Raw genomic sequence first — 13117 nt, forward strand, 5'->3', positions numbered from 1 at the left:
CAAAGGTCTTACAATCTGGTTTATATTGGCCCACATTATTCAAAGACGCTCAAAGCATTGTGAAAGAATGCGACAGGTGTCAGAGAACGGGGAATATTTCAAAAAGAAATCAGATGCCTCAGAAGGGCATACTTGAAGTGGAATTGTTTGATGTGTGGGGTATTGATTTTATGAGACCTTTTCCACCATCCTTTGGGAAGAACTACATCCTTGTAGCGGTGGACTACGTCTCTAAGTGGGTTGAAGCAGTTGCTCTTCCTATAAATGATGCTAAGGTGGTAGTGAATTTCCTCAAGAACAACATTTTCTCCAGATTCGGTGTACCCAGAACACTCATAAGCGATGAAGGTACTCATTTTTTGAATAAGTTGATGGAGAATCTGCTGAAGAAGTATAATGTGAAGCACAAGATTGCAACTGCTTACCACCCTCAGACTAGTGGTCAGGTATAGGTATCGAACAGGCAAATCAAGCAGATTCTCGAAAAGACGGTGAGCGCCTCAAGAAAAGATTAGGCTATGAAGCTAGAAGATGCATTATGGGCATACAGGACTGCATTCAAAACGCCCATAGGCATGTCACCCTATCAGTTGGTTTATGGTAAAGCTTGCCATTTGCCACTCGAGCATGAGCACAAGGCGTTTTGGGCTTCTAAATTCCTTAACTACGATATTGTAAAAGCCGGTGAGTCTCGTATTCTTCAACTACATGAGTTAGAGGAATTTAGAGATCAAGCTTATGAAAATGCAAAGATGTGCAAAGAACAAACCAGGAAGTGGCATGATCAAAGAATTATCAAGAAGGACTTTTGGGAAGGACAACTAGTGTTGTTGTTTAATTCGAGGCTGAAGTTATTTCCTGGAAAATTGAAGTCAAGATGGTCAGGGCCGTTTGTAGTGCACAAGGTATTCCCACATGGTGCGATTGAAATTAAAAACCAAGCCAATGGGGACATATTCAAAGTCAATGGACAGAGGTTGAAGCCCTATTATGCTAGGCATGAAGCTGGATCAATTGATCATGTGCGTCTCACCTAATGAGGTGGACGTCCGTCGAGCCATGCGACGTTAAACGCAGCGCTTAGTGGGAGGCAACCCACTATTTTTTGTTCTTAACAGTTTTCTTTGTTTATTGTTTTTGTTTTGTAGGTTGTTTATGAAACACGGCTATCAAGGAGTGAAAAGAGCAGAAAATCCAAGAAGGACAATATTTTCTGAGAACAGTGCCTAACACGGTCTGACCGTGTTGGCTGACACGGCCGTGTTGTAACACCCCAAATCTACCCGACGAATATTTAATAAAATCACAGTGCGGAAATTCAACATACAATTGGGATGTCACATTCAACGTAAAACAACAAACAACTTAATCACATATATCTTAGATACATAGCACATAACTCGGATGAACCAATAAAACCTGTTTACTCTTTTAAAAAATAAAACAACTTTTATTAATAATAATAATATCAATTATTCAACTTCACTTCGCATAATATTTTTATTAAACTAAAACAACTTCACCAACATCATATTACTTCATAAATTCCACTTAAAAGTTAACAACTTATAGTTATAACAACAATAAAAAGACAATCGTTCATCCCCCGAGTGCTACGTATCAGAGCAAGACCAACTCGAACTAAAAGTAACTAAAGACTTCATAAAGTTACTTCACTTCCACAACTATTCTTGAGTACCTGCTCAATTACCCATAATAGGTAACATCATTACAGAAGGGGTGAGATATCCCACAATATAAGCAAGCGTATGATAAATAATATATTAAGATTAGATCATACAATATCACCACTTCATACTTATTCAAACAACAGTTATAATAACAAATAGTAACAACGGTTATAATAATTATTTACCAACAACAATTATGATAACAATATTCAGTTACAAGTATAACAACAATTAGTAACAACAATTAGCAACAACAACTATAACAATAGTTATAATAATTATTTCACAATTTAAATCATCATAACTTAATAACAACAACCACTTATAACAACAACAACTTACAATAACGACAACTTATATCAACAACAACAACGTAATAACAACAACAGCGAAACAACAACAACAACTTCAAATGCGACTCAACTGTGCAAATGCATGTGGTACCATTTGGAGTAAAACTCCCAACTTAAACATATGCCAGGTTATCGAGGCATTTCAACAAGGCATAAGCCTTCAACGTGGTGCCATTAAGGCCAAGGCATAAGCCTTCAACTTTTCAACGTGGTGCCATCAAGGCCAACTTAAACAATGCAAATGTATGCATGCAACAACAACCACAACGTCACAACACAACAATGCAACAACCGCAAACAACTTAATCAACCTTGGTCATAAGACCTGCAACATAATCAACGCATCATCAATAACTTAAACAACATTGGTCATAAGACCTGCAACTTAATCAACGTATCAACAACAACAACCAGAACAACAAAAACGAAAACAACAACTTAAACATGCATCAATTGCATCAACTTAATCATTACAAAACAACCCCTAAACATCTAGGTACTAATTCTTCAATTCTACTATTCGTTAATTCTATTATTAAATCCAATTATGCTACTAATTCAGCCTGCTACATATATCATCGTTATTACTACTGCTATTTCTTCTTCACGCCAATTCCATCTTTATACAACTTAATCCATTAACTACATATCTCATCACTAAGAATCATCACTATAGTTTCTACTAATTAAATTAATCAATTCCAACGGTATAATATTCTAATTAATTTAAACCAATTTCTTCATTAATAATAATTATAATTCTTCTCAAGTTAATCCTACTAAGGCTTGATCCCAACAACCAACATAAAACATCAACAGCCAGAAATCAAAACATATTTCTAACACTCGTATAGCACGCGCCGTGAATCTCTCTTTGCGCCGCGAACACCACAGAAACCTTTAGTTCGCGCCGCGTCCAAACCTTGGCGCTTACCTGCGCTGACAGCATCTTCCAACAAAATTAAAACTCAATTTTCTTCCTTCGATTCCAGTACAATTCAATTTCGACCATCACAGGAACATAACAATATTATAGTTATACTCCACCAACATCTAACAATTTTATACAAATAATTCCTCAATAATAATTATAAACCCTAGGTTAATTTCCCACAATAATTGATTGAACTTTTATAACCTTATTCACCGACGTCAATCAATTTCAACATTCAACAATACAATCACAACACACAAAACAGAGGTAATCATACAACCATAACCCCCACATATCATTCATCATAATCCCGTTTATAGAGCTAGAACCCCACCCTTACCTTGGATATGAGATTGCTCTACTCTCCCGGTTGCCATAGCTTATGCCGCCGCTTCCAACTTTTCTCCGAAAATCTTTTCTAACAACGTGCAGAGACGCACCAAAAACCTGTTCGGAAATCGCTTTGTCAGACGAACTTAAAATCATCAAAACGAAAATCGCTCCGGTCAGAAGTTACCTCTACGAGTCTGGAACGTTGTGTCCAAGCACCGCGACGATCCAACGGTTGGATTGGGAGAAACGTCCGTTTTACTAAGGTGTCTCACTGCAGAAACTTGCTGCAAAAATTGGACTTCCTCTAGCTTTTCTCTTCCGCCATGGCTCTCTTATGCACCTCTCCTCTTTCTCCAACTTTTCTTCTTTCTCCACATCTACTGAGACCTAACTTCTCTTCTTATTTCTTTTATTTTATTATAATTATTATTATAATTATAATCTTCATTTGGGCTTACTAATTAACACCCACATGATTACTATCACCAACGCAACGTCTAAGCCCACTTAAATAAAACACTCTCATAATCCATAATATTAATTCTATTATTATTTCTCTCCACCAAATTGACTAACTACCGACTATAAAATAAATCGTCCGAACCACCAACTCAACATATTCAATATCATTCTCTACGGCTTAAATCAACTTAAATTAATAATAGTCCATTATAGTAATATTATCTCTAATATTATTCTCCGATTAAACCGACTAATTTCTCGATCATTAATTTATCCGCCCAACACAACGTATAATTCCAATTACGCCTCTTATAATAATGTCAATAATTCTAACTTCGACTAATTCCAACAAATAATTTCCTTATACAATTTAATTAAATAAATAATTAAATTCCGGGTGTTACACATGTCACACTGATAAAAAATTTTGAGGGCCAAAATTCCTTTTCCAGACTCGGACACGGTCTGACCGTGTTGGCTGGCACGGCCGTGTCACGCTGCGTATATTTTTTGAGGAACAAAAGTGGTTTTCTAGACTCGGACACGGTCTGACCGTGTTGGCTGACACGACCGTGTCAGCCAGCCAGATTTTGAAAAAAAAAATTCTTGCTTATGGTTCCCGCGCGCCCCACACCTAAACCCTATTTTTTCCCTTTCTCTTCCCTCACTTTTCTCTTTCTTCCTCTTTCTTCTCCCACAAAAACTCCTCACCTCCATTAAACCTCCAACACAAACCTTCATCCATCTCTCTCTAATTTCGTTTTTTCCCCACACCCACTTCACAAAAAGTGTCCCATTCGTCGTTCTCCATCTACCTACGGTGGCCGTTTTCACTAACTCGCAGTTTTAGTTTTTGTAAAATTTTCAGGTGCCCAAAATGCCCCCAAAGGATACTTTCAGAAGAAGACCAACTCAGGATGGATCTTCGAGACCACAAACCCGACCACGGAGGAAGGTTGAACCGACGGCTGAACCTGACAATGGGAATGCTCATGGGATCACATTCATCCACCCCGCTCTTGAAGTCCGGTATGCAAAACACAAAGACCGGAGGTTAATTCCGAACAGGTATATGTGTCCTTCGACTCTGGCTGAATTAGGGTTATCTGAAGATGTGCATAGGCTGTTGAATAAAATAGGACTGTTAGATTTTATTTTGCGTACGACACCCACTTATGAACGGATAACATTGGAGTTCTTGAGTACAGTGGAGTACGAGGTTCATACGGACTGGGAAGGAAGGCTCCCTATGTGTACCGGTGCAATCACCTTTTAGTTGTTTCAGACGCAGCACCGGTTGACTCTAGAGGAATTAGGTGCTATCCTTAGTATACCCGTTGATGGACCAGGTAAATTGCCTGGAGATTTTGTACCAGGAATGTTTTGGGCTAAGATCACAGGAACAGAATATGTCGCTAAAGACGCGAAAGCCTCCCGGATTCATAATCCATGTTTTCGTTATGTGCAAAAATGCTTGGCTTATTCTATGTTTGGCAGGGGTGATAGTCAGGGATTTATTTCGCAAACTGAACTTTTTCTTATGTCCTCTATGATCTCGGACACTCCGGTTAATGTGGCTGCTTTTGTGGCTACACATTTAAGCAAAGTGGCAAAAGCGATTTCTGGTGACATTTATGTTGGAGGTATCATTACTTAAATAGATAAATTTCTTGGCTATGACCTGGTGGTGTATCATCATGAGCCCGTCGCAGGTATGACTAAACTAGATATGCTTGCTTTGATTAACCAACTTGTGATACAGATGAATGGTACTACTTACGAGTACAAAGTTGAGAAAACGGTGGTCATGACTCTTCCAAACCTTGAACGAACGTCCACCCTTAGCGAGGAGAATTAGCGCTATCGTGAAATTTTTAGGAGCATTTATTAGTTTCAACGGAATGAAGAGAGGGAACATATACAAGGAGAGACAGGTCAATCATCACAAGGTGGTAACCAATCTTCCTCTTTCACGAGTGAAGAATGGAATTGGATACATGGCAAATTCGCCGATCTCAGAGGTGAGCAAGCACGCCAAGGTCTGGAGTTATACCGTCAAGGAGCTGAACAAACTCGTGGCGTGATGATGACAGAGATGCATAGCATGATGCAACAATTGATGTTGCATTTTCCTCCTCCTCCTGTAACGCCCCGAATTTAATTAATTAGTTAATTAAATTATGGAAGGAATTATTTATTGGATTTAGCTGAAATTGGATTGTTATGCTGATCGAAGATATTAAGTTTAAGTCGGATTTATTTAGTCGGTTTAATTGGAGGATAATAGTAAGAATAATATGATTTATTTATTGGACCAATTGATTTAAGTGAATTGGGTTGGAATAGTGTGTGGTAAATAGCAATGAGGAAGTGTGAATGATTGGCCCAATAAGAGTTATATGAGTTATTTGGATTATTTGGAAAATAAAGAAAAAGAAAAGAAATAGGTTTTTGTTGTACTGTACGAAGAAAATAAGGGTTTGGAGGAGAGGTGAAGAAGAGAGCCATGGCGGAAGAGAAAAGCCAAGGGAAGTCCAATTTTCGCAGCAAGTTTCTGTGGTGAGACACCTTAGCAAAACAAACGTTTCTCCTGATCCAACCGTTGGATCGTCGCGGTTCTTGGACACAGCGTTCCAGACTCATAGAGGTAACTTCTGACCAGAGCGATTTTCGTTTTGATGATTTTAAGTCCGTCTGACAAAACGATTTCCGAACAGGTTTTTGGTGCGTCTCTGCACGTTGTTAGAAAAGATTTTCGGAGAAAAGTTGGAAGCGGCGGCATAAGCTATGGCAACCGGGAGAGTAGAGGAATCTCCAATCCAAAGGTAAGGGTGGGGTTCTTACTCTATAACCGGGGTTATGATGAACATGTATGTGGGATGAGGTTTATGAATTTGCCTCAGTGTCAGTGTTTGATTATGTGGTTGATTCTGAGTCCTTGGTTGTTATTCATAATTGGTTGCTCCGTATTGATTTGGGGATGATTTGTAGGTTGCTATTGTATTGTGTTTTAGTGGTGGAAAATTGTTATGTTGCTGTTATAAATGTTGTGTTCTTGAATTAAGTTGTAGAAATTCAATCAAATGAATTGGTAGTAATGCTTATTATTAGAAATAGTTGGCATGTGGTATAAGTTGCAGAAAGTGGAAAATAACACGAAGGAGCAATGGCAGAAGTATAAAGTAGCAGGCTGAATCGGTAGCCTAATTATAATGCGATAAAAGTAACTGTAGCAATAATGATGGCTTATGTAGCGGTAATTCAAGTAACGGAGTTGTTGATAATTAACAAATAATAATAATTAAGTTGTTGGTGCCTTAGTGGTAGATGTTGATAGCGAATATTAAGTTGATAGCTGCAGAGTTGTTACAACCTTGGTAGGAATAATTTGGTAGTAGTATAAGGACTGATGATGTAAGTTGGTGGACAATTAAGTATAAGTTGTTGAGTAGAATGTAGTATATGTTGCTATTAAGTAGTATAAATAAGACTTATAATAATAGTCGGTATGAGTAAGCGTTGTGTCGAGTTGTTGTTGTTATGTTGTTTCTAGTATGTTATTATTGAACATGATATAGTTGAATATGTTGTTAGTAAGTTGTTGGGAATATGTTGTCGTTGTTGAACAAGTTGTTATTACTATGTTGAAATGTTGTTGTTATACGTTGCTGTTGAATTTTCGTTGATTACGTTGATGATGTTGTAGGCCTATGGCCAATGTTGAATAAGTTGAAAATTAATTATGTTGTTCAGCGTTGTTATTGTCTCGACTTGTGGGCATGTTTAAGTTGTAGGTCGTATGACCAAGGTTGGATTAAGTTGATGCATCTGTTGCATGTTCAAGTTGTTGTTTACGTTGTTGTCGTTGTTGTTGTTGTTGTTTCGTAGTTGTTGTTATGACGTTGTGGTTGTTGTCGCATGCATACATTTGCATTGTTTACGTTGGCCTAGATGGCACCTGATTACGTTGGCCTTGATGGCACCCTGTTTACGTTGTTGAAATGCCTCGATAACCTGGCATATGTTTACATTGGGAGTTTTACTCCAAATGGTACCACATGCATTTGCTTAGTTGAGTCACATTCGATTTGTATGTCTGAGCTGTTGTTGATGTTTAAGTTGTTACCGTTGTTGTTGCTGTTGATGTTTAAGTTGTTACCGTTGTTGTTGTTGTCGATGTTTAAGTTGTTATCGTGTTGTTGTTGTTGTTGTTGTTGCTATCTGATAAATTGTCGTTTGATATAAGTTGATGTGGTTATAAGTTGCTTTTGTGATTAAGTTATTGTTGGTTATAAGTTATGATTGCCATTAAGTTGTTATTGCTGTTAGGTTGTCATTACTGTTAAGTTGTTGTTGCGATCAAGTCGTTGTTACTAAGTTGTTGTTATTAAGTTGTTGTTATTAAGTTGTTGTTATTAAGTTGTTGTTATTAAGTTGTTGTTACTAAGTTATTGTTATTAAGTTGTTGTTATTAAGTTGTTGTTGCTAGTAAGTTGTATTGATTTAAGTCGCTTACTCGTTGTTGTATAATTGCTATATAAAGTGGTAGAATTTGTATAATCCTAATCTAATATACTGTTTATCATACACCTGTTTATATTGTATGATATCTCACCCCTTCTGTAATGATGTTACCTATTATGGGTAATTGAGCAGGTACTCAAGAATAGCTGTGGAAGCGAAGTAACTTTATGAAGTCTTTAGTTGTTGTTAGTCGATTGGTGTCTTGCTTTGATACGTAGCACTCGGGATGGGATTATGATTGTTTATGTCGGTCATGTTGTTGTTATTATAAGACGATGAATAGTTGTTATTATTTGTTGTTGAAATTGTTTCTAATTGTTGTTATTACAATAATTCTTGAATAATTATAAATTGAAGTTTTGATTTTAGTTGGATAAAGTTGTATATGATTTATAAGTTGTGAACGCCGAATGCTATGTATCATAATAAAGCAAATATAGGTTGGTTGTTTGTTGGAATAAGTTGAGAATGTAATGCCTCATGTTTAATGTTTGAAATTTCCGCATTCTGATTTAAATATAACGTTGGATAGATTTGGGGTGTTACACCTCCTCCTCAGTAGGATGCTTTGTAAGTCCTCTCCGACGGGTACAAAAACATTGGGGACAATGTTTAGTGCAAGCGGGGGAGGGATTTTATCAGTATTTTTATCTTTAATTGTTTTCTTGTTTGAGTATTTCATTTTGAGTTTGTTATCGTTTGAATTTATGTTTTTTAAGTAGTGTCAAAAGTGTACCAGGGTGAAGATTGGTGCCGAAGGCATGAGTTAATGAGTGGGAAATGGATGAACGACACAACCAAAAGCTAATTTCTCAAGGCACTTTGGAAGTAGATGTAGCCGAAAATGTTGGACGCAACTTGGTGAACAGAATTGAGAAGCTAAGTGAAGAGATCAAGCCGGAAAGAGAAGTCACACGACATGAAGGGTGTGTGGAACTTGCAAACTTAACCGACCTGGTGAGGAATATAAATGGACAAACACTTACAGAGATCACCAACAGAGTGAAATCAGGTATGACTTTATCTCCCTAATTTTGCGTCTGTCCTACCAACGCAATACAATTGTGAAATCACACAAGAGGCATTTGTTTGTTTTTTTCTCCTATCCTTGTTTTTACCATTGTTGTTTCGTTTGTGTCATATCCTTCGTTTACCCCGTTGAGCTATTCCCCCTTGTTTGTTTTGTTTTCTATCCATCCCTCATGTTTACCATGTTCGTTAGCACTTATCGTTGTTGATCTCAATACCGTGTGAAAAGTGTAAGTTTGGGGTGGTTCATATGAAAATAAAGGGGCAAGTGTGCAGAAAAATAAATAAAAAAAAGTAGAGGAAACGCAAAAAAAAAAGAGAAAAAGAAATAAAAAGTTTAACACGCTTGCCCAAAAAGAATTGAAAGACTCGTTGATTCGATCACTTGAGATTTCGGTGAAAAATAGAGAGTCTAAGAAGAAACCCTCACACATGCATGAACACAAAAACAAGAAAAATAACATAAGTGCTAGTTCATAAACCATTTGCATATCAATCTCTTGTTTATCCTTCCTTCCACCTCAGCCCCGTTACAACCTAAAAAGTCCTCAAAAGTGTGTGAAATCTTTTTGTGTAGTGCAAGTAGGATGTTCGCAAAGTCAAGGGTTGATATTGCATATTATGATCTGAGCGAAAAACACTCTAACCACAAGAGAATTTGTGAGAAGTGTGACAAGTTTGCAGGTGAAATGCATCGTGATGTGAAGTGTGATGGACAACAAGGCGCGATAAGTCCCAAAAGCTGACTCAAGGAAGAGATTCAAGTTGCGAATGATATCGGCTATGTTGTGGAACAAAAAGAAATTCAAGGTGACCTTTGTTTGATCGCTTGCATCACTTGAGGACAAGCAATGAGATAAGTTTGAGGTTGTGATCGGTCACCATTTTACACTTAATTTCATCATGAATTCGACACACAATCGTCATGTTTGGTAACACTTTGTGTTGTTTTCAAAAGGTTTTCTTTAATTTATCTAGTTGTAGTTTATTTGTTTGCAATTTGTTTTTGTGCCATTTTCATTGTCAATTAGGTGCTTTTGATCTCGTTTGGTAATGGTTTCAGGTTAGCTTCGGATTGATGAAAGATCGCATGCTCAAGAGGTACGCAAAAAGGAAGTAAGGAACAAAAATGAGCAAGGAGGCAGTGGCGGACACGGTCTGACCGTGTCGCCTGACACGGCCGTGTCAGGCCTCCTGAAGAACTCTCCTTCCCAAGACCAGAAGCTGACACGGTCTGTGTGGTGTCGTTTTTTTTACCTCCCCGTTTCACTTGGGAGGACGGCACGCTAGACCCTTCACGCGAAATTTGGAAGGAGAATGCGCCCGTGGTGGGATGAATTTTGTTTCAGTTCTTCCTACGATATCACACGAACTTTCTTATTGTCCTACGAGTAGGAAAGGGAAAAAAAGATCTCAACTAAACCCTAGGAGTTTGCTAAGTGTGGGGATTCACCTAGACTAGAAATTCTGGAGTCCGGGGGGTCGGTTATACATAGGGAAGTGTTTAAACACCCTACATATCTGTAGTACTCTACAGGAACCTTCTCTGTGTCATTTGTGTTTGTGCTGCTAATGATTATTGGGAAAGTTTCTCCTTTGTGTTAGGAGAAGGAATTGAATTGAATAAAAGAAAGACAGACAGACTGACTGACTATTTTTGGTATTTTATTAGCTCGCTGAGGTTCCTTGTGAACCTCATGCCTACATATCCCTAATGGAAGTCAGAGCTTAATGTAGTTCGGGGTACTAATTGATTATTAATTGTTTTTGGGTGCCTTGCTTGAAGCTCAAGGTTGAAGCTTGAATTAAATCTCTGTTTACAGTAAAGAGACATGAAGTCATCTTTATAGAGAGGTATTTCTACTATTCCACCACAAACATTTTAAAAGAGTGACAGAATGATTGAATTCATTTCATTAAGAGAGTGACCTTACTTGTATGTTTGCAAGTATGCTAGTATCTCTTGAATGAAAGAAAGATGCTCGTCCAAATTAGGGAAAGTTACCACATGTCTGGGTTTTACTGCCAGCTCATGCCTTTCAAAATCCTAAATGGGAGACTTGATTGAAATTGAAATGAAATGTAATTTTTGTTTGTTTGAATGTGGTGAGATAGAAGAAAGATCTCTCTATAGAGATAAGCTATGTCTATCTACTGTATAAAAGATTTGATTTTTTAACTGGCTTGTATGAGGCCCAAGCTTGAGGCTTTTTGATTGATTGATTATTAATATGACTCTGGGAGAAAACTCCACTGGGGATTAATTTACAAGAGATTTTTATGTTCTGTACAAAGCCCAGAATTGAGGCTGACTCTACTTGGGGAGTGCCTATTTTGATGGGTTTTATTTGGTGTTCTGTACAAAGCCCAGAATTGAGGCTGACTCTAGCTAGGGAAATATTATTTTCTGCCTTGTACAAAGCCCAAGGTTGTGGCGGACTCTTAAATAAACTGAGTATGGATGACTCTATGGGGAAAAGATCCTAGGTGTTAGGAATCTTTGACTCATGAAATATGGTTTAATCTGCCTTGTACAAAGCCCAAGGTTGTGGCTACTGAATGATGAGGAACTCACTGGGGAGACTCTATTATCTGCCTTGTACAAGGCCCAAGGTTGAGGCTGACTATTGACAGGGAGGTTTTATTGTTTTGGTGCCTTGTATGAAGCCCAAGGTTGAGGCTAACTGTTTTTTTTGTTGGATTTTGACTCTATTGAAGGATTTATTTATTAAAAGACTGATTTTTTGGAAGCTAACCCTTTTCAGGGATTTTGACTCAGCTGGAGAAATTGTCTGTTAAAAGACTGATTTTATCATGTTTTTGGAGGCTGACCCTTTCCAGGGGTTTTGACTCTTTTTGGGGAAATTATCTCCTAAGAGAATAAATCTTTGGTTTTGAAAGACTGATGTTGTTGAAATGAAAGAATGATGTTGGAGGCTAACCCTTTCCAGGGGATTTTGGATTTAAAGGAGTGATTTTGGAGGCTAACCCTTTCCAGGGAATTTGACATTTTTTTAGACAGATTTTGGAGGCTAACCCTTTCCAGGGATTTTAACACTTTTTAGACAGATGTTGGAGGCTAACCCTTTCCAGGGGATTTGATTAAGATGAATGGCAGAAAGATTTTCTAGTGAGACTTCTTGTTTAAAGCCCAAGATGAAGGCTGACACTTACTGAGGATAAGCAAATAAGGATCCTAGACTCTGCTAAGGAAGATTGATGAAGATAAGGGTGACAGAGACTGTCCATGTCTCTCATTCCAAAAATGTGCTCAATGTGAAATTGAGACAAACTTAGCTTGTTTAAAGTCTGGTTTAAATTGGAAGAAACTCACCAAGGTAGGCTAAAAGGTGATTAAAGACCTGTTCCTATGTTTATAAGAAACCTGATGGGTCCTTGTATACAAGCTCAAGAGGAAGCTGGAAATGCTTTTAAGAAGCCTGTGGGTCCTTGTACAAAGCCCAAGAGGAGGCTAATCGAGGGTCCTTGTTATAGCACAAGAGAAAGCTATGTAGTTTTGAACTTATTTTGGCTCTAAGCAAATGGGTAAGAGGTTTCACCGGGAATAATTCCTCTTTGGGTGGATGTGTCCTATTTTTTTGGATTCTAAGGTTTTTGCCAAGATGTTTCACCGGGAATAATTCATCTTGGGGGTTTGAACTACAGATCTCTAATTAGGAAAGAGCCTTCACCGGGAAGACATTCTCAATCCTAGGTCATATTCCTATAATATATATATAGTTTAACTGTCCTAAGGTTTATACTCAAATGTAGTTCTAAACTAATATATA

The 13117-nt window shown here is 37.7% G+C and overlaps 1 protein-coding gene across 1 annotated transcript; it reads left to right on the top strand.

Moving 5' to 3' along the window:
- The first annotated feature begins 518 nt into the window (after window positions 1-518).
- Window positions 519-1217, top strand: LOC131613311 (uncharacterized). Its single transcript, XM_058884992.1, has 2 exons — window positions 519-1022; window positions 1149-1217. The coding sequence occupies exons 1-2, from the start codon at window positions 519-521 to the stop codon at window positions 1215-1217; spliced, it is 573 nt and encodes a 190-aa protein (XP_058740975.1).
- The last annotated feature ends 11900 nt before the right edge of the window (window positions 1218-13117 follow it).

This window comes from Vicia villosa, linkage group LG6 (genome assembly GCF_029867415.1).
Source record: "Vicia villosa cultivar HV-30 ecotype Madison, WI linkage group LG6, Vvil1.0, whole genome shotgun sequence".
Taxonomy (NCBI): domain Eukaryota; kingdom Viridiplantae; phylum Streptophyta; class Magnoliopsida; order Fabales; family Fabaceae; genus Vicia; species Vicia villosa.

Coding starts and splice junctions, on each gene's coding strand:
- LOC131613311 (XM_058884992.1), top strand. CDS start 519: ATGAAGCTAGAAGATGCATTATGGGCATACAGGACTGCATTCAAAACG. Junction 1,023..1,148: donor AAGCTGGATCAATTGATCAT/GTGCGTCTCACC, acceptor TTTGTTTTGTAG/GTTGTTTATGAAACACGGCT.